The 22,189-nt window shown below is 42.7% G+C and overlaps 1 protein-coding gene across 2 annotated transcripts in view; it reads right to left on the bottom strand.

The window, feature by feature from the left end:
- Positions 1-22,189, bottom strand: part of sec23ip (SEC23 interacting protein) — a 142,216-nt gene that overhangs the window by 118,665 nt on the left and 1,362 nt on the right. For both annotated transcript variants that reach the window (XM_059947815.1, XM_059947814.1), the window contains exon 2: positions 9,049-9,593. In XM_059947815.1, coding sequence (XP_059803798.1) covers positions 9,049-9,593 — 545 coding nt within the window. The remainder of the gene's footprint in view (positions 1-9,048; positions 9,594-22,189) is intronic.

Raw genomic sequence — 22,189 nt, forward strand, 5'->3', positions numbered from 1 at the left:
TGGATGGATGGATAGGATCAGACATCCAGAATGATTAAGGATGGTCTGCAGACCACTATTCAACTTGACATTTGTTTTTCTCATTTTACCCCATATCAAAAGGATCCTTGACCCCAAACCTCAATCATTCTTCTTTCCACTGATGCAGCTTGACCTGCTGAATATTTTTGGCTTTTCTCTTTCCCAGATTTCCAGCACCTGTAGGTTTTTATTCCAATGGCAAACAGGGTTAATTTGATGAGGTCTCAAAGCGGAATAATTATTAGTCCCCCAAATCTATAATGGCAGCAATCATTAGAAAGGGCAAGAGAAGCTGACCCCCACTGAAGAAAGATGCTGAGACTATGTATATAAACCTAAAATGATGTCTATGGCAGAATTTAATTCACAACCAAGTTAAATTAGTTAGCTCCTTCCATCTGTAGTGGAACTAATGTGTTCTTGTGCATTTGCAGTATATGGGGTGGGGGGAGGGGGGGATGTTGGGGAAGCCTGATGAACTTTAAAATGTCACACACTCAATATTTTTCACATTTACATCTATGACTGAAGAATACAAAACCAAAGCATTGAATGCTTTAAAATTCAAAGCAAAACCAGAAAGATTCAGAAAGAATCTGGGATTCAGAGAGAAACTGGGATTAGTATTTCAGGTTAATGCCAGGCCAGACTGAAATGGTCGTGGGGGGGGGGGGGGGGGGGAGGTCAGGGTTAGAGGTGAGAGATGGGCTGGTTTGGTTCGCAGCTCTGAAGGGTTTGCTTGTTTCTCTCCTGGATTGAGGCTCTGACCTGTAACTAGTGGACTTCTGGATTGGCTGTAGTGATGCCTGGTGTTTTAAACTTCAGTTCCAAATGCTGTTTGCTTGCTTTTATCATTTACACAATGTGTTTTATTCCTTTCTCTGCACACTGGGTGTTTGACAATCTTCATTTACTTTAATAGGTTCTTTGCTTTGTGGCTGCCTGTAAGGAGGTGGAATTCAAGATTGCATGAAGTATACACACTTTGATAATAAAATGTACTCTGAACTTCACACACACACACACACACACACACGAGAAAAATCTGCAGATGCTGGACACTGCTGAAGGGTCCTGGCCCAAAACATCAACTGCATTCTTTTCCACAGATGCTGCCTGGCCTGCTGAGTTCCTCCAGCATTTTGCATGTGGTATTTTGAACTTCATCAGAATTGCGAATTGTCAAGAACTTTCCCATGCAGTTAAAGGAAGAGTGCAGGGAAGAAGCAGGAGTGAAGAGGGAAAACAATAGGAAAGGTCGATGATTGACAGGAAAGGAGGGATTAACTGGGGTTGATAGTTTAAAGTGGAATATGATAAACTGGTAACAGGACCAGCAATTCTATTAACTAGAAGTTCACTAACCAGAGAGACACGTTTGAAATTTTATTGGAATTGTTATAACAGCAAAGATTCATCAGATTAGCAAGATAGAGAACTAAAGTGCCAAGCCACAGGAAACTAAAGGTCGATTTATACTTGTGCATACTGGCTACGCTGCAGCCTACACCATAGCCCTGATTTTCACTTGTGTCGCTCTACGCCGTAGCGAGTATGCGTTGGTGTGTGGGGTTGGTGGTGGGGTTTCCATGCCACTGTCTTGAGTTTCTTCGCGAGAGACATGGACAAGGAAATGTATTTCAAACATTTTCGCATGTCAGCAGGTAGATTTGATGATTTGGTTCATCTATTTCGCATCGGTGTGCAGACATGGCGGAGAAGCAGCAACCAGAAATGCATAGGAGGAAATGCGTTGCTACCAAGCGGGCCAATCTCAGTTGTTGCAGTCTGCGTCGCCACAATGCGTGAGTTACTTTTCTGGGGAGATGCACGTCACCTGAACCAGACAGACCACTTTCCAGAAAGAGGGTGAAAGAGATGGCAGATGCATTGGTCATGATCTTTCAAGAATTTTTATTTATTTATTTACAGGATGCCGGCATCGCCAGCTAAGCCAGCATTTATCGCCCATCCTTAGTTGCCCTTGAGAAGGTGGAGATAAGCTGCCTTCTTGAATCACTGCAGTCCTGAAGGTGTCGTTAGGAATCACTTGATTCCAGCATAGTCCTAAAGGACTAGAAAATTGTAGGAAAACACAGAAACATAGAAAATAGGTGCAGGAGTACACCATTTGGCCCTTTGAGCCTGCACCACCATTCAGTATGCTCAGGGCTGATCATCCAAGTCAGAACCCTGCACCTGTTTTCTCTCCATACCCCCTGATCCCTTTAGCCACAATGGCCATATTTAACTTCCTCTTAAATATAGCCAATGAACCAGCCTCAACTGTTTCCTGTGGCAGAGAATTCCACAGATTCACCACTTTCTGTGTGAAGAAGTTTTTCCTCATCTCAGTCCTAAAAGGCTTCCCCTTTATCCTTAAACTGTGACCCCTTGTTCTGGACTTCCCCAACATCGGAAACAATCTTCCTGCATCTAGCCTGTCCAATCCCTTTAGAATTTTATACGTTTCAATAAGATCCCCCCCTCAATCATCTAAATTCCAGCGAGTATAAGCCTAGTCAATCCAGTCTTTCTTCACATTAAAAGTTCCTCCCATCCCAGGAATCAATCTGGTGAACCTCCTTTGTACTCCCTCTATGGCAAGAATGTCTTTCCTTAGATTAGGGGACCAAAACTGCACACAATACTCTAAGTGCAGTCTCACCAAGGCCTTGTACAACTGCAGTAGAACCTCCTTGCTCCTGTACTCGAATCCTTTTGCTATGAATGCCAACATACCATTTGCCTTTTTCACCGCCTGCTGTACCTGCATGCTGACTTTCAATGACTGGTGTACAATGACACCCAGGTCTCGTTGCAGCTCCCCTTTTCCTAATCAGCCACCGTTCAGATAATTATCTGTTTTCCTGTTCTTGCAACCAAAGTGGATAACCTTACATTTATCCACATTAAATTACATCTGCCATGAATTTGCCCACTCACCCAACCTATCCAAGTCACCCTGATTCTCTTAGCATCCTCCTCACAGCTAACACCGCCGCCCAATTTCGCGTCATCCGCAAACTTGGAGATGCTGCATTCAATTCCCTCGTCTAAATCATTAATATATATTGTAAACAACTGGGGTCCCCGCACTGAGCCTTGTGGTACCCCACGAGTCACTGCCTGCCATTCTGTAAAGGTCCCGTTTACTCCCACTCTTTGCTTCCTGTCTGCCAACCAATTCTCTATCCACGTCAATACCATACCCCCAATACCGTGTGCTTTAAGTTTGCACACTAATCTCCTGTGTGGGACCTTGTCAAAAGCCTTTTGAAGATCCAAATATACCACATCCACTCTACTAGTTACATCTTCAAAAAATTCAATAAGGTTCGTCATACATGATTTTCCTTTCACAAATCCATGCTGACTTTGTCTGATGATTTCACCGCTTTCCAAATGTGCTGTTATCACATCTTTGATAACCGGCTCTAGCATTTTCCCCACCACCGGTCAGGTAATTCCCCAGTTTTTCTCTCACTCCTTTTTTAAAAAGTGAGTAAATGTCACTCCATATTTTAAAAAGGGATGAAGGCAAAAGGAAGTTATAGGCCAGTTAGCCTAACCTCAGTGGTTGGGAAAGTGTTGGAGTCTTATTAAGGACGAGGTTTCGGGGCACTTGGAAATTAATGATAAAATAAATCAAAATCAGCATGGTTTCTGTAAAGGGAAATCTTATCTGACAAATTTGTTAGAGTTCTTCAAGTTAGTAACAAGCAGGATGGACAAAGGAGAGGCAGTGGATTTTCAGAAGGCATTTGTTAAGGTGCAACTCATGAGGTTGTTTAACAAGATAAAATCCTATGGTGTTACAGGAAAGGTACTGGCATGGTTAGAAGAATGGCTGAGAGGTAGGAGGCAGCGAGTGGGAATAAAGGAGGCTTTTTCCTGGTTGGCTGCCAGTAACTAGTATGTTCCTTAGGGGTTCAGTATTGGGAGTGCTACTTTTCATTGCTTGTCAGTGACTTAGACAGCGGAATTGATGGCTTGTGGCAAAGTTTGCAGATGATAGGAAGATAGGGAGAGGGGCAGGTAATGCTGAGGAAGCTATATGATTGCAGCAGGACTTAGACAAATTGTAAGAATGGGCAAAAAAGTGGCTGATGGAATACAGTGTTGGGAAATGTATGATAATGCATTTTTGGTACAGGAACAATAGTGTGGACTAATAGCTCAATGGCAGACGCAATTTCAATGGATCTCCACACGGCTTTAGACCACCTAGAAAACACAAACACCTACGTCAGGATACTGTTCATCAACTACAGCTCAGCATTTAATACCATCATTCCCACAATCCTGATTGAGAAGTTGCAGAACCTGGGCCCCTGTACCTCCCTCTGCAATTGGATCCTCGACTTCCTAACTGGAAGACCTCAGTTTGTGCAGATTGGTGATAACATATCCTCCTCGCTGATAATCAACACTGGTGCACCTCAGGGGTATGCGCTTAGCCCACTGCTCTACTCTCTGTATACACATGACCGTGTGGCTAGGTATACCCCAAGTACCATTTACAAATTTGCTGATGATACAACTATTGTTAATAGATTCTCAGGTGGTGACAAGAAGTCGTACAGAGTGAGAAATACCAGCTAGTGGAGTGGTGTTCCAGCAACAACCAAGCACTCAACATCAGTAAGACGAAAGAGCTGATTGTGGACTTCAGGAAGGGTAAGACGAGGGAGCACATACCAATCCTCATAGAAGGATCAGAAGCAGAAAGAGTGAGCAGCTTGAAGTTCCTCAGTGTCATGATCTCTGAGGATCTAACCTGGTCCCAACATTTCGAAGTAATCATAAGGAAGGCAAGACAGCAGCTATACTTTATTAGGAGTTTGAAGAGATTTGGCATGTCAACAAATACACTCAAAAACTTTTATAATTGTATTGTGGAGAGAATTCCGATAGGCTGCATCACTGTCTGATATGGAGGGGCTACTGCACAGGACCAAAAGGAGCTGCAGCATGTTGTAAATCTAGTCAGCTCCATCTTGGGCACCACCTTACAAAGTGCCCAGGACATCTTTAGGGAGCAGTGTCTCAGAAAGGCAGCATCCATTAATAAGGACCTCCAGCACCCAGGCCATGCCATCAGGTAGGAGGTACAGAAGCCTGAAAGCACACACTCAGCGATTCAGGAACAGCTTCTTCCCCTTTACCATCCGATTAGTAAATGGGACGTTGAAGCTTTGGACCCTACCTCACTTTTTTTTTAATAAAGAGTACAGTATTTCTGCTTTTGCACATCTTTTAAAATCTATTCAATATATGTAATTGATTTACTTGTTTATTTATTATGTTTATTTTATTTATTATTTATTTTTTTCTCTCGCTGCTAAATTATGTATTACATTGAACTTCTGCTGCTAAGTTAACAAATCTCATGTCACATGCCGGTGATAATAAGCCTGATTCCAATTCTAAACGGAGAGAAAATTCAAAAATCAATGGTGCAAAGTGACTTGGGAATCCTTGTGCAAGACTCCCGGAAGGTTAATTCACAGGTTGAGTCTGTGGTAAAGGTGGCAAATGCAACGATGGTATTTATTTCAAGGGGAATATAACAAAAACAAAAAGATAATGCTGAGGCTTTATAAGACATTGGTCAGGCTGCACTTGAGAGTCAACAATTTTGAGCCCCTTATCTCAAAAAGGATGTATTGTCATTGGTGAGAGTCCAAAGGAGGTTCATGAGGATGATTCGGTGAATGAAGGGTTTAACAGTTGAGGAACTTTTGGCAGTTTTGGCAGAATGTGTGGGGATCTCATTGAAACCTACAGAACGTTGAAAGGACTAGATAAGATAGATGTGGAGAGGATGATTCCTCTGGTAAGGATATCCAGAACTAGGGGGACAGCCTCAAAATTGAGGGGCGACCTATTAGAACAGAAGTAAGCAGGATTTTTTTTAAAGCCAAAGAATGGTGAATCTGTAGAATGCTCTGCCACAGACTACAGTGGAGGCCAAGTCTGCAAGTATTCTTAAAGCAGAAATTGATATTCCTGGTAGGTCAGGGCATTAAAGGATATGGTGAGAGGGCAGGTGTATGGGGTTGAATGGGATCTGGAATTGAGCCATGATGAAATGGCAGAGAAAACTTGATGGGCTGAATGGCCTAATTCTGCTCCTATGTCTTGTAGACCTAAGGACCAATACTCACATGGGCAAGCCCGTGTTTGAGGTGGATTTCAAGCGACATCTGGAAGGTGGTGTGTGCTTTCACGCAAACCGTGGGTCCAGTGCGTGAGTTAGAGAACTTTGAAATGAGCATCAACTTATGAGCACATTTGGAGTGGGTTAACTGTAATGGGTCCTTTCACTTTTTACCTTTTCATTTTCCTATTAACTGTTCGACAAAGCTGAAATTTGTAAAAATATTCTTTATAATTGTATGCAATGTATGATTTGTTATTTCTTACTGATGGTTAATTACATGGGAGCAGTAGTTACACAACATTTGCTCAGATTGGGTGTGGGTGATTGAAACATCCTGGCTCTACTGGCCTGGTGGGAACCTAGATGTGCAGAGTGGTTTTCTCACTGCTGAGTCCTGCATTATTGAGATGTTATTGAGATGTAGCTCTAGAGATGCCCGGTAACAAAGAGTTTCACAGGTTAAGTACACCATATCCAAAATTCCAAAATTTGAATACGTTTGAAAACTGAATTTTTTTGAGCATTGACATGACATCACAAATGGAAAATCCAACAAGCCGCTGGGAAAGTTCCCGGGTGACCTCACGTATGTAGTGAAGAGAAGTTAATGAAAAATAGAAAAACACTCGAAAAAAATGAAGATGTTGATTGTATACTGAAAGAATAAATTCATCATCGGAGTGGATGTATGTTGCTTAATGATATGCTGATTATGAAACAAGCAAATATCTTACAGCGCAAACTAGAAATTGAAGGTAATCGTAAATATTTAGCAGGCTGGTTGTAGAAATCTAAGAAAACCATGGTATTGATTTTAAAAATTAATTATTTTTTTTAAAGTTAAAGCATCTGCTGGTCATGAAGCAGCAGAGAAATTCATTAATGAGTTTGAAAAGATCATCACTGATGAAAATCTAACACCAGAACAAGTCTACAATGCTGACTGATTTTATTCCTTACACAAAACCTAAAAAGGTCAAATACAAATACAGTGTACTATAACCTTTTTAATCAAAACATGGCATATGGTGGAACTGAAAGCCTGCTGTGTTCAACAGCTGATTCAGGTAGTCTCCCAATGCAGCTCTGCTGCCTGTTATCCTGCACACAGTATATTTTCACAGTTTCAGCTGCTACCTTCTGGCAAACAGCACCGTAGCATTAAGGCCAGGACCAACAGGCTCCAGGACAGCTTCTTTCACCAGTCCATCAGATTTATCAATACATATTGATCTGATTGTGTATCTGACTGTACATACATGTATTCAATTTTAGTGTTTGGGAAATATCCTCTCATATTTTCCCTCTTTATTGCACGTACATTGCGACGGCAACATAAAGTTCCCTTGGATGGAAGGAACAATAAATACAAATATTAATGCAATGTAAAAATTTTTACTATTGTTCATATATGTAAACAACTGTAAGACAAAGACCACTTATCGGTAGCCTAGTGGTTGATCTTTGAGACTTTCCCAGTAGATCCCAAAAAGAAATGAAAAATAAATACACAAATTCCAGGTTGCAGGGTTTTAGTTCCATTCCTGCTGCCCAGTGCACATGCGTGTAGCTCCCCCGCCACACACTACAGTGTACATCAGTGGTCCCCAACCACTGGGCCGCAAGGAAACGATATGAGTCAGCTGCACCTTTCCTCATTCCCTGTCATGCCCACTGTTGAACGTGAACACACACGAGGTCATCAGTCGCTTAAACGCAGTGATACCCTCGCGCCAGGGATCATTGGTTGGCCTTAAGTAACTGGCCGCCTTGCACGGCCAGCGAGAAGTGCCGTTGCTACTGGGCTGGAGTGCAGATAGATGGGCGCCGCCTCTGAACCTGTTTAGCACACCGAACATTCGTGGGGAATCCGGTGCTAAAATATTCGCAGATGACTTAATTCGGGCTCAGGGTTCCATAAGTATCAGAGCAACTACCTTGCTGCGATCTAATGAAAGTCATCCCTCGAGCCAAATCTTTGTCGGCTGATAGATCCTACAAGGGGGGACGGGCGCGCACCCTGTCGCACTCCTCCTCGCTTACACAGTCGCTCTCCGGACTGCAACCGCCGCGACCCCGGCATTGGAACAGCCGCACCTGGCCAAGGCGTCTGGCGGCGGGCGGGCCCGGAGGCTGTCTAATGAGGCAATGAAGCACTCAAAACTGCTTCTGTCCAAGCACCCTGCACTTAAAGACAAACCTGCTGAACTTTTTCAGTGGAAAAAAACGTAAGTAAGCGGGACAGCAGGTAGGTGCTGAGAGCCACGAAAACTAAATTGAGGAATAGACTGGACATTAGGAACCTGCTTCGAGTATTGCTATATTCCAGTCGCGATTAACACCCACTCCCCCCACCCATCGCCATCCGCTGGTCCGCAAGAATATTGTCAATATTAAACCAGTCCGCAGTGCTAAAAAAGGGCGGTAACCCCTGGTGTTCATACATTATTTCTACTTCCAGGTTGCAGGGTTTTACTTCCGGTCTTTTCTGCCCCGGTGCGCATGTGTGTAAATAATCGATTTGGGGTCGATCTTGCCTTTCACTAAGGCCGAGTTAGTGGATCTTGGGCTTAAAAAGTTTGGTGACCACTATGGTAGCACATAAATTCAGTGTCAGAAATTATGACACTGAATTAATGTGCTACCCAGCTATCTCCTTATATTTTCCAACATCTGAAATCCAAGACATTTACTGCCCCAAGGATTTTGGATAAGGGGTATTCAACCTGTGGCACTGCATTGAAAAAGAGCTCAAGGCTTGACAATGATTACAAACTGTATTGGCAATCATCATAAAAATTATTCTTTTATTCTAAGCAGTCTCAATAAAGAGAACGAATGAACATCAGAACTCATCTTACCTGTGGTGAAGAGATCGGTGGTGTCTGGTAAAGATGATTAGTTGGTGTGGCAGACTGGAAGGGAGGCATGTGTTGCTGACCTGGGCTTTGGCTATACTGTAGCTGTTGGGGGGGAAGGTAAGGACTTGCACGACTACTCTGTGACATTTGGCGATAAGGGTTATAATTCTGCTGGGTCTGAGGAGGAGAGACAGCTGGGAAAGCTGTTGAGGCAGGAAGTCCAGGCTGATTATTCTGGTAGGTTGTATTAATGTACTGAGAGACTGGAGGTGCCACGAAGCCAGCTTGAGAATGTGTGCTCTGAAATGCAAAGGGATCTTGTGCAGAATGTGCTGAGGAAGCTACAGGTACTTCAGCTGGGGCTTTTGAGTTTGAAACTGTCCTTGCAGGCGGTGCTGTTGTTGTACGAGGATGGTGTCCAATATTTGCAAAAGGATCATTGTTAGTTACAGCCTGGGAAAAATAGTTGAAGGCAGGTGGATGGCTCATAGAAGCGGATGTCTGACCCACGAAACTGTCCTCCTCACCAACATCTGTTGATTCATCTGTTGGAAAACACAAAACAATAAACATTCTTAACTCTTTAGGTAGCAAAGAGAACAACTATCTTCTTTTGCAAATGGGTTGTTTGTCATCCTCGTTCGATTTATTTATTTAGCGATACAGCATGGACCATGTCCTTAGCAGCCCTTCGAGTCACACCTCCAAGTAATCCCCAACAACACTGATTTAACCCTAACCCAATCATGGAATAACTAACCTACCCGGTATGTCTTTAGACTGTGGGAGGAAACCACGGAGGACCTGGAGAAAACCCATGCATTTTATGAGGAGAACGCACAGAGACTCCTTACTGAGGCCACTGGAATTGAACTCTGAACTTCCATGTCCTGAGCTGTAATAGCGTCACCTTAATTGCTATGTTACCATGATGCCCTTTTGCACATTGGTCTTTGCTTCTGTGTAGTTTTTCATTGATTCTATTGTGTTTCTTTGTATTTACTCTGAATGCTTGCAAGAAAAGGAATCTCAGTATAGTATATGGTGATATACATATATATAAAATATTTTGATAATAAAGTTACTTCAAACTTGATCCATTGGTTCTGAACAAAAACCACTTTCCAATAAAACAAGTCATCCTGAAAATACAGCTTTAGTCATAACTAATGCACATTAATTTACAATAATAATGGATTTAATAAAACTAATGCAATGTCATAGCTTGTATTTTTAAATATTTATTTACTTAGCAACACTGTGTGGAGTAGACCCGTCCAGCACTTTGAGCCATACCATCCCAGCAATCCCCAGTAAACCTGATTACCCCTAACCCAAACTTGGGACAATTCACAATGACCAATTAACCTACCTGATACAGCTTTGGACTGTGGGAGTAAACTGAAGCACCTAGGGAAACCCCACATATTCCATGGGGAAGGTGTACAGAGACTCCTTACAGAATAGCACCGGAATTGAATTCCGAACCCCAGAATGCTCCAAGGTGTAATGGAACCATGCTAACCACTATGCTACTGTGGCATCCAAATATATTGATTTCAAATTTGGGGATGCTGATTGGGTAGGTTCATGAAGCAAACTGGAGCCTAGCAATTTAAAAAAAAATGCAAAACCTCCACTCTGTAGCGACATTAACATCACCAAATGTTGAATGCTAGTATAGGAAATGCAAAGATAGAAGCTGGAGAAATTATGGAGCAAAGAATAAAGAGGAAAGCTTTGAGATGCGAAAAGGGAAGAGAATCACACACTCACTCACTCAATGCTGGAGGAACTCAGCAGGCCAGGTAGCATCTATGAAAACAGTAAAGTTGATGTTTTTGGCTAAGACGTTTCAAGCAGGACTGGAGGAAAAAAATCTGAGGAGCAGATTTAAAAGTTGGGAGAGAGGGGAGAGAGAAACACAAGGTAATAGGTGAAACCCAGAGGGGGAAGAGGGAAGTAAAAAGTGAGGAAGTTGATTGGTGAAAGAGATACAGGGCTGGAGAAGGGGGAGTCTGATAGAAGAGGACAAAAGGCCCTCAACTGCATCTCTTCCACTTCATGGATATCTGCTCTCGCCCCATCTTCCCGCACCCTACCAGGGATAGGGTTTCCTCATGACCTCACCTACCACCACACCAGCCTCGCGTCCAGCATATAATTCTCCGTAACTTCCACCATCTCCAACAGGATCCCACCACCAAGCACTTCTTTCCCTCTCTGTAGGGATCACTCCCTATGTGACTCCCTTGTCCATTCGTCCATCCCCACTGATCTCCCTTTTGGCATTTATCCTTGCAAGTGGAACAAGTGCTACACCTGCCCCTACATCACCTCCTTCACGACCATTCAGGACCCCAAACAGTCCATCTAGATGAGGTCTGTTGGGGTCATTTACTCTGTCTGGTGCTCCTGACCTGAGGTAGATTGGAAGACCTCTTTGCTGAGCGCCTTCGCCATCTGCCAGAAAAAGTGGGATTTCCCCAGTGGCCACCCATTTTAATTCCACTTCGCATTCCCATTCCAATACATCTATCCATGGTCTCCTCCACTGCCGGGATGAGGTCACATTTAAGTTGGAGGAACAACACCTTGTATTCAGTCTGGGTAGCCTCCAACCTGATGGCATGAACATCAATTTCTTGAACTTCTGGTAATGTCTGAATCCCTCCTTCCCCATTTCACTATTCCCCACTCTCTTTTCCTTCTCTTACCTTATCTCTTTGCCAGCTCATCAGCTCCCTCTGGTGCTCCTCCCCCTTTTCTTTCTTCCATGGCCTTCTGTCCTCTTCTATCAGACTCCCCTTTCCCCATTCTTCTACGTCTTTCACCAATCAACTTTCCAGCTCTTTATTTCATCCCTTCCCCTTCACCTATCACCTTGTGTTTCTCCCTCCCCTCGCTCCACCTTTTAAATCTACTCCTCAGCTTTTTTTCACCAGTCCTGCCGAAGGGTCTCAGTCTGAAACGTTAACTGTACTGTTTGCAGTAGATGCTGCCTAGCCTGCTGTATTCCTCCAGGTGTGTGTGTCTGTGTGTGTGTACACGCACGCACCTGCGTGCTTGGATTTCCAGCATCTGCAGATTCTCGTTTGTAAGAGAATAATACATAATGGAATTGACAACAGTACAAGGCTTTGATAAATGAATTCTCATGTTAACAGTGCTCATTGCTCCTGTTCTCACTAATACATGACACACCTCCTGAAAGGGTGTGGCTGCCATTGGTTGGCAATAGCCTTCATGATGGAAAAAGACAAAACTTAAACACACCAGCCAGATCCTTATAAGCAAAGCTCTGTAGTACTTCAACAGTTTTTCTGCTCTCACAAGTCTTTGAATGTTCATGAATCTCATTGCTCACATGTTCAAAAATAAATCAACTTTAAATACAATCTTGGCATGATAAATGTTTTTTTTTAACTGTTAGTAATATGATCATTTTTTGGGATTTTTGAATCACTTAAAGTAATTAAACACCTTATGATGTCAACTCAGTTCAACAAATGTACATAACCTGGAACATGCCATGCCATTCTGTCTCCCACGGACATTCTGTTCATTCAATGAGATTTACAGGAAGATACTGTATCCCGTTTGGCATTGCTGCCTGCTGCACCTCCAACAGAGTCCTTTGGTCAGCATCCAGGGACCACCACTCATTGATGTTTCACTCCCTTAGCCCTGGTACATCTCCTGGTGGTGGAGCAGTGACAGGAATGTCTCCCTGCCACCACCCTGCGGCTTTCAATGGAGCTAGTCGGCCCCCCCAATTTCTGTCCTTACTCCTCAGCCACAGCCAAAAGCTGCCCTTTTCTCCCTCTTCAGCCACCTCTGGCGAACCTCCTGAGCCTCGCTCCAGTCACTGCCATATCATGGAGTGACTTCATCAGAGTGCTTTCAAAACCCTGGCATCCCACCTTCACAGGGTAGATGGCAGCCCACAAGTCAAGCTTCCGTACACTCAGCTGCCAGGCCGGAGTACTTCAGCCTCTTCCGCTCATGGGCAGCCTCCACTCCTTCCTCCCCGGGATGGTTAACACAATGAGGACTTTCTTGGCAGCCATGGACTATAGTACAATGTCTGGGTGGAGACATGTTGGTGATTTCTATGGGGAACTGTAGCTGACTGCCGAGATTTGCCTTCATGTTCCACTCCTTGCCTGTGGAGAGGAGTCCGAAGGGAGCTCTTGGGTGGGTGCATCAGCAATCTTACCAGCCTTAACAAATGGGATGAGATGTCCCACCGGGAAAAGGCTGCTTCTCGCATCCTGCCTCCAGGTCTTCAAGATCTCTACCATCTTCTTTAGGACCTGCTTGCACTGCCATTTGTAGCACCCCTGGGACAGCGCAGTCTTTCATCCAGCAAGGTTGTGCTGGAAGTTGGCATTGGTGGTATCACACGGGGGCAGCTATTTTCACCGCTGAACCACTATTGAAGATTTCAGGGGCAGGGCAAGGTGTCATAAGTTCTCCTGATGAAGAAGCTGAGTCTGAATAAATAGTTATTAAACCTACACTGTTTAACCTGGCACTTTGTAAGTGACAGTTTTCCCCAAAAAAGCTGTCCTTCTATCCCTAGACTTCAGAAAGAACCAAAAACTGGAGCACAATCACACTGAGCACCTCTCAGGATGTTAGCATCTTTCCAGAGAACTGTTCTACATTGTCAGTCATAAAAATATCATGCAATGATGCAAAACTAAATTCTTTATGATACAACTTCAGAAGAAATCCCTAGCATTGCTTGAAACATTCCCAAATGCACGAGCAACCATTGCCAAAGAGCCACCTCACTGAATACTTATGTTAGAGATGCAAAAGCTTGTTTATTTTTAAAGGTTGTTCTATGAGAAACAGATTTATCAGCACAATATATTTTTTGTTATAATAAAATTTCATCAATCATCCACACATAGCTTTTCCCCTACAGCTTGTGATTGTTTCATCAGATTTAAGGGTTGCTTCCATCAGCATTTTGTTCAGTTTACAATGGCATGCACACTCTCCTTACATCTAATCTATTTACCACTGTCACATGATTTCAGAAACAATATATTATTCTATGGCAGGGATCCCTACCATTAACTGAGGGGTCCATGGACCCCAGGCTGGGAACACCTGTTACGGCATCTAGTAATGAAGCATTTAAATGACAAATGTGTTGATTGCTGCAGAAATACACAACCAAATTAGAGGTACGAGCTGATAGCATTCAGGGAGCAGAATCAATAGAGTTAGATATAAACAAAATCCAGATGTAGACAGATAAATGGCAGATGAAATTTAATGTAAGTAAATGTAAAGTATTACATTTAGGATGTAGAAAAATTAGATATAAGTATACATGGGAGGAGCTGTCTGAAAGTTCACTGTTATGAGAAGGATTTGAGAGTCCTGATAGGCTCATCACTATCACCTGATAGAGGTGCTTAAGATGATAAGAGGCATTGATCGTGTGGATAGTCAGAGGCTTTTTCCCAGGGCTGGAATGTCTAGCACGAAAGGGCACAGTTTTAAGGTGCTTGGAAGCAGGTACAGAGGAGATGTCAGAGGTAAGTATTTTACACAGAGAGTGGTGAGTGCTTGGAATGGGCTGCCAGCAGCGGTGGTGGAGGTGGATACAACAGGGTCCTTTAAAAGACTCCTGGATAGGTACATGGAGCTCAGACAAATAGAGGGCTATGGGTAACCCCAGGTAATTTCTAATGTAAGGACATGTTCAGCACAGTTTTGTGGGCTGAAGGGCGTGTACTGTGCTGTAGGTTTTCTATGTTTCTATCAACACCTAGACAATGCACAAAAGTGATAGAATGTTGAGCTATAAGATGTGCTCAGTGGAGTTCAAGAGACATTCTCCTTAAGCTGTATAATGCGCTCGTGAGGCCACGCTTCGAACAATAGGTACAATTTTGGTCTCGATATTGTGTGAGGGATGTGAAGGCACTGAAGAAAGTCCAGAGAAGGACAACAAGACTTATTCTCTGTCTGTAAGGTATAATCTATGAAGAATGATTGAAAGAATTATATCTTTTTAGCCTAAATAGATGTAGAATGACAGGAGATGTGATAGAAGTGTTCAAAATCATTAATCCATCATCAAGGACCAAAGGTGGAGATACGGTTAAGAGGAGATTTCAGACCAACATTAAGAAGCACTTCTTTACACAGCGAGTTGTGGACACATGGAACAAACTACCTGATTGTGTAGTTAAGAGCAGTATTTTCAGACACTTTCAAATCTAAGCTCTATAGTTTGTTACGTACCCCGTAACTGGGTTTACAGACCAGCAAAGATAGAAGTATCCGTTGGAGTCTGGTGATACCAAAACTAAAGATGTTTATTAGTAAACCACACAATACAGTATCAAAGATGCAAATATACATATAAAACAAGTTAGCAATAATAAACCTAAAAGTGTAGGAACAATAATAAGCAATAATAAACAAGCTCTATCGATGTCTAGGGGTAAATGAATTGTCATAGAAGAATACAAAGTTCAGTTCAGTTCATGCGTGCTGAGATAGTTATGGCTGTTGTGTTGTAATCGTTGGAGAGAGAGAACGAGCAAGCAAGATGTAACAGCTGCAGCAGGCAAACTTTCTGTTGCTTTCTTATTCCGTCGTATCGTTGTGGTCCTTCAGCTATGACCCATCTGTTCTTCAGCTAGACCGTTCTTCTGTGGTGGACTCATCACTCTGCCATGAGTGGACACACACACAAGTCCCCACCGGCCCTGCTGTCACACTGTGAGCTTTATTGACCAATCTCCTGATTCGGTCTCTGAAGCCCCCACCTTTCTGTGGGTGCACAACACTCAGTCAGTGTCCACTGGTGTGTCTGAAGGGTGTCTCCCCAGACCTGTCTTTTATCCCTACTAACAGGGTCTCAGCTATCCATCAACTCTGAATGACTGTGCCCATCAAATCAGGCCACTCCTGCTGTCTCCTGAGCAAAGTAAAGTCCTTGTAGTGAAAGGTAAACAATCCAGGAAGAGTCAAAATACAATAAATCAACAGTCTCTCTCTCCCTCTTATCTGTAGCAGATGTTCCTGCCTCTGTGCTTCATCTCTCTCTCTCATTAACAGCAAAGCAACAGCAATAGTTCATAGTTCTCAGGTGGGGGAATGGTTAACTCTGTACCCCATTTCCATCCGGTCTGTTCCTCATTCATAACAAGTTATTTCAACACACTACATGAATAGGGATTTGGCAAGCTTTGTTGGGCTGAATGGCCTGTTCTTGTCAAAAACTCTCTGATGTTCAAATAAAAGTATACTCTGTAAGCAGAGGTATGAGAAAAGAAACTTGACCTTGTCCTAACTGGCTGGTAAATTACTACCTACATCAGGGGTTCACAGCCTGGGGTCCACTGACCCTTTGGCTAATCATAGAGGTCTATGACGTTAAAGAAAATTTTGGAAACATCTGGCGAAAATTAATATTAATACTTACCATGCAACAATAGTTTAAACTCACATATCAGTCTATCATTTGTATGGGGTGGGAAATGACTTGCATCCAATTTGGTTCGGATGGCTGGTGAGACCACTGCACACTTCCACTGACAGAGGGCTCGGAAGGTGGCTTGTTAAGTAGTTTGCTCATTGAACCTTACAGAGAGCCTCAAACCGAAAAAGCTCTGTGATATTATACACAGAAACAGAAAGCTGCTGGTCAGGTGACTTTAAAGTATGTTAGAAGACTGACCACTGAAGCATATGAAATATCTTGAAATTGGTATACTTATGTGTTTGATTTCACAAACACACAAGAAACAGAGCTTGCCACTTAAAAACTAGCAGAGAACATACTCGGCATTTAAAACTAACTCGCAAGCATGAAATCTAATTCCATCAGATAACTAATTTTTACACTTTTGCTTATTTTTCCCTTGCTTTTTGAATCCAGACTTTCCTTCACTCATAATTCTGTTACCCACAAATTAATTGGCATCACTTTTACTGGTTTCCTCTCTGCTTCACTTCAATACAGATTCTTCAACCCTGTTAAGTAAGGGAGGAAACTTGCGCTTTCGCGCTTCACTTAGATCCCATGGATAATGTAATAGTGCATTTATTTACACATTACCCTAGCTTTCAATAGAAAAGAATGTAACCTTACACAGACGAGTAGAAAAAGCTTCAACTTTGATGATCCCAATTGGCATGGCACATGAAGCAGGTTTATTCTTCAACCACAAACCATTCAATATTTGAAATGATGCATTAAAATTGCTCAATCCCCCAGTAACAGCCTCTTATTTTAAATAACTCAGAAAATAAAATTTTGCTTTCCTAAATTCAATCAACTGATTTTCCTCCTGTCATAATAGAATGCATATTCCCTTCACTGCATGCCATACTAACTTCCTTCACTTCTTTCTCAGGGAATCCCATACAAAATCTCTTGAATGACTTTAATATTAAGTATAGACATCAAACTACCATCAGAACATAAGGAGCAAAGAAAACAATTTGAGATATCAGGATGTTTAAAATGAGTCTATGCTGATGGAACAAGATCTTTTAACTGTACTAAAATCATTACACAGGACCTAGCCTATTTTTAAATCAAACACTTAAATTGTTTCAGCACTGCCATCAGCATCTTTGTCATTGCAAATCTCCAAACACAAGATTTACATATTAAAACCTGCAATTACTCTGCTGGTAAAAAAAAATGTCAACCATAGATAGTCTACAAGGTAATTCCAACCATAGCTTGCAATATACTTTTAAAATTAATTTTTAGTCCGATATCCGAAATATCCGCTGCCTTCAGCTACAAGTGCAAAGGATCCTACAGATGAATGCATATACAAACAAGATGCTGGAAATTCGAGCAATGCACACAAAATGCTGAAGGAACTCAGCAGGCCAGACAGCATCTATGGAAAAGAATACCATCAATATTTCAAGTCTGCCAAAGGGTTTCAGTCTGAAATGTCAACTGTACTCTTTTCCACAGATGCTGCCTGGCCTGCTGAGTTCCTATTGCATTTTGTGTGTATGTTGTTCAATGCATATCATGACCAAAAACAAATTGGAAACTACAAAATGCTAGTACATCTGCTCCACATACTGGCACTTAACCCTCACTCTCGCCCCGTTCCAGTAAATCAGTGAAAGCATTGTGAAAGTATTAGGAAGGTCAAGACTTCCACCCACAAGCAGTGTTCATCTGTACAATGTCCCTATGACTCAAGCAGGTTGTGGGAGCTGTAACAACTTGATGCAGAAAAAGCAAAATTCAGTTTCTTCAATAGGAGACAGTGAGAGACAGGAACAAGTGTTAATTAAGTTATAAATTTTATGAATTGAACTTTAAGTATTTTGTTTGATCATTTGCGCTTTTAAAAACATTGATTTTTTTGCATGTTTTTATTCTATCAGAGGGTGATTCTGGCCCAGCATAATCACTAATGCCAGGCAGTTAAATGAACCATTACTAGCACTGAGCCTGTCTGAACACAAACAGGAGAAAATCTGCAGATGACTCCCAATCTGCTCCTCGGTATCTCTGCTGCTACCAGGAGGCCTATAGAATACTCCCAATAGAGTAACTGCTCCCTTCCTGTTCCTGACTTCCACCCATACTGACTCAAAAGAGGATCCTGCTACATTACCCACCCTTTCCCTGACCAGTAGTTGTCTCCTTTTACCCCCTCTCTATCCCTTTTAATACACTGAAGTCCAGTCTTTCACCTCCTGTCCCTCTCCTGGTCTCACCTATCACCTACCATCCAGTATTTCTTCCTCCCCATCCCCACCTTCTTACTCTGACTTATCTTTTTTCCCCAGTCTGTGAAGGGTCTCGGTCTGAAACGTGGACTGTTTACACATTTTCATAGGCGCTGCCTGGGCTGCTGAGTTCCTCCAGCATTTTGTGTGCGGAGTCTGTCTGAACTTTGAGATTAAAGATATAGGTAGTCCCCGAGTTACGAACGTCCAACTAACGGACAACTCATACTTACAAATAGAGGAAGGAGAACACCGTCTGCCATTTTAAGTCGTTGCCGTTGACACTGTGTTGAGTGTTGAACTTTTATTTGGCTTAAAATTTTCTTAGTAAGATTCATCCTGACCCCGCACCCCCCTCCCCACCGTTCCAGTTGGCTAGTGGGGCAGTGAGATCAGCGCAGTGCTGGAGAACAGAGGTTTCCGTGCCGGGTTGATGTCAATCCAGTGACTCCCATACCTTCCGTGCCGGGTTGATATTGAACTCGCAACTCAAACTTGTCAAAAAAAAAACACTGCCACCTCCAGCTTAAATTCCCACACGGAATATTGTGGATGATCAAATACGCAAACCCAGCACAGCCCCCACTTGATCCATTCAGCCTGTCTCAGTGCGGTGGTCATTAGGACCCAGCGAACCTCGAGAGCCGGCGGAGGTCGGGACCCGACGCCCGCAGTGTTTCTGTTCCGTTGACGATGTGCGGTGGTCATTAGGACCCAGCGGACCTCGAGAGCCGATGGAGGTCGGGACCCGACGCCCGCAGTGTTTCTGTTCCGTTGACGATGTGCGGTGGTCATTAGGACCCAGCAGACCTCGAGAGCTGGCGGAGGTCGGGACCCGATGCCCGCAGTGTTTCTGTTCCGTTGACGATGTGTGGTGGTCCTTAAGATCCAGCGGACCTCGAGACCCGGCGGAGGTCGGGACCCGACGCCCGCAGTGTTTCTGTTCCGTTGACAGGAAGCGATCGCAATTGAAAATAAAGTGGAAATAATAAAGCGTTTGGAAAGAGGTGAAATGCCATCTGTCATTGGAAAAGCGTTAGGCTACAGTTGGTCAACGATCGGAACAATTTTAACAGATAACGGATAAAGGGAGAATAATGGAGCATTTGAAAGGCGCTGCCCCGATGAAAGCTACAATTATTACTAAGCAATGCAGTGGAATACATACATTTCTTAAGTGTTTTATATGCATAGAAAGGTTAAATATATACTATATATTAAGACAAATGTTTGACTGACTCTAAATAATACCAGATGTACTTGTTCCAATGTGCGTACAAACCCGACTTAAAAACGGTCTCAGGAACGGAACTCGTATGTAACCCGGGGACTGCCTGTACAATATCGTTCAAGAAATATAACGTACTTTCCTGATGTCTTGGCTCATCAAGAACAGATCGACTGGTTACTCATATCATTAGTACTAATGAAACAAGTTTTGTGACTGCCCAGAAATGATGCAAAATTCTCAGATTCCACACTGTACACATTTTACAAATGTATCACAGAAACAAATACAAGTGTTAAAAATGCAAATGAAAACTGTTTCCTATTCACAAAACGTAAATCTAGAAATAAAATGCAAACCTTCACTTGAATGAAAATATAGTCACTGAGGACTACAGCACAGAAACAGACTCTTTGGCCCAACAAGTTTGTATACTGATCCAACACTAATCCCATATAATTATGTACGTGTGGACTCACATTCAAGGACTCTAAACTCATGTTCTCAACATTATTTACCTATTTATTTTTTCTCTATTTGCAGTTGGTCTTCTGTCAGTCTTTGTGTGTAGTTTCTAATTGGTTCTATTGTATTTATTTGTTTTATTGTGAATGCCCACACAAGAATCTGAATGTAACATGGTGATATATACATACTTTGAACTGCATTCTCATCAGTTCTCCCTGGATTTTACCACTCATCCACACACAAGGGGAATTTACAAAGGCCAAGCATCCTATCATGGTGCACATCTTCGGGACAACAGACAAAGCTGCAGCACCTACAGGAATTCCACCTGGTCACACTCTTAACTTCACAATATATCACCTGGGGTTGGGCAGCACAGTAGTGCCGTGGGTAGCACAGTACATGCAACCCAGGTTCAATTCCTGCCTGTAAGGAGTTTATAAGCTCTTCCCTATAACCACGTAGGTTTCCACTTTCTACCCCCAGTGCAAAGATGAAAGAATTGGTAGGTTAGTCATAGTAAATTGTGCCGTGATTAAGCTAAGATGAAATTGGGGGATTGCTGAGTGGAGAGGCTCGAAGGGTCAGAAGGACCTATCTCAATAAAAACAAAGAATAGGACAAGAGTTCCATTTGTCTTTATGCAGAGGGTCTACCAGCTATCCAGCAGAATTTGAGATTTTAACTCTAAAATGCTGAAGACAGTATAAAAGGTGTTGACAGTAATGATAAGAGTAACACATTTGCTCACAAGTTGGATCCTACTGAAGTAGGAGAAAAATTAACAGCATTAATGGGTAGCACAGTAACACAGTGTTTAGCGTACACAGGTTCAATTCCCAGCACTATCTATAAGGGGTTTATATGCTCTCCTATGCCAGTGTGGTTCTCCTCCAGGTGCTCCAGTTTCCTACTACATTAACCTACTACTAACCTGAGCACCTTTGGAATGTAGTAGGAAACTGAAGCACCTGGAGGAGAACCACACTGTCATAGGAGAGAATATAAACCCCTTATAGATAGTGCTGGGAATTGAACCTGTGTTACGCTAAACACGGGTTTCATACATGCTGTGAGATAGTGTCATACAGCACAGAAACTGGCCCTTCAGAGCAATGACTCCACAACAACCATCTGCACTTTTCTAAACCAATCCTATTTTTTCCTCCCACTTTCGCCATCAACTGCCCCCAGATTCTACAACTCACTTGCACATCAGGGGCTTAATATAAAGAGACCACATAACTTATCAATCCTAGTGACTTTGTGATGCGAGAAGAAACAAGAACATCTACAGGAGCAGACCCATGCAATGGCAGGGAGAACAGGCATACAGCACTAAATGCTGGGACTGAACCCAGACCACTGGATCTGGCTGCACCACTATCCATCTTCTACAGAGAAACATTTGTGATTTGATGAAAACATTTTGTAAATGGACTTGATATGTACATATGTCATTGAATCATGCAGCTCAGATACAGGCCCTTTCAGCCTGTCTCGTTCAGACTGACTGTGAAGCCATTCTATGCTAATCCTAATCAGCAATTCCATCTCACCAACCTCTACTGCCAGTAATCGCTACCTAACTTGTTGTCAAATTTGTATATCCTATACTGATAGCAAATGCCACTTCAGAATCCAGACAGCTGGAGTGGATGTATCCTTGAGTTTAAGGTTTAGATTTACCTGATTCCA

This window comes from Hypanus sabinus, chromosome 22, assembly GCF_030144855.1.
Source record: "Hypanus sabinus isolate sHypSab1 chromosome 22, sHypSab1.hap1, whole genome shotgun sequence".
Classification (NCBI taxonomy): domain Eukaryota; kingdom Metazoa; phylum Chordata; class Chondrichthyes; order Myliobatiformes; family Dasyatidae; genus Hypanus; species Hypanus sabinus.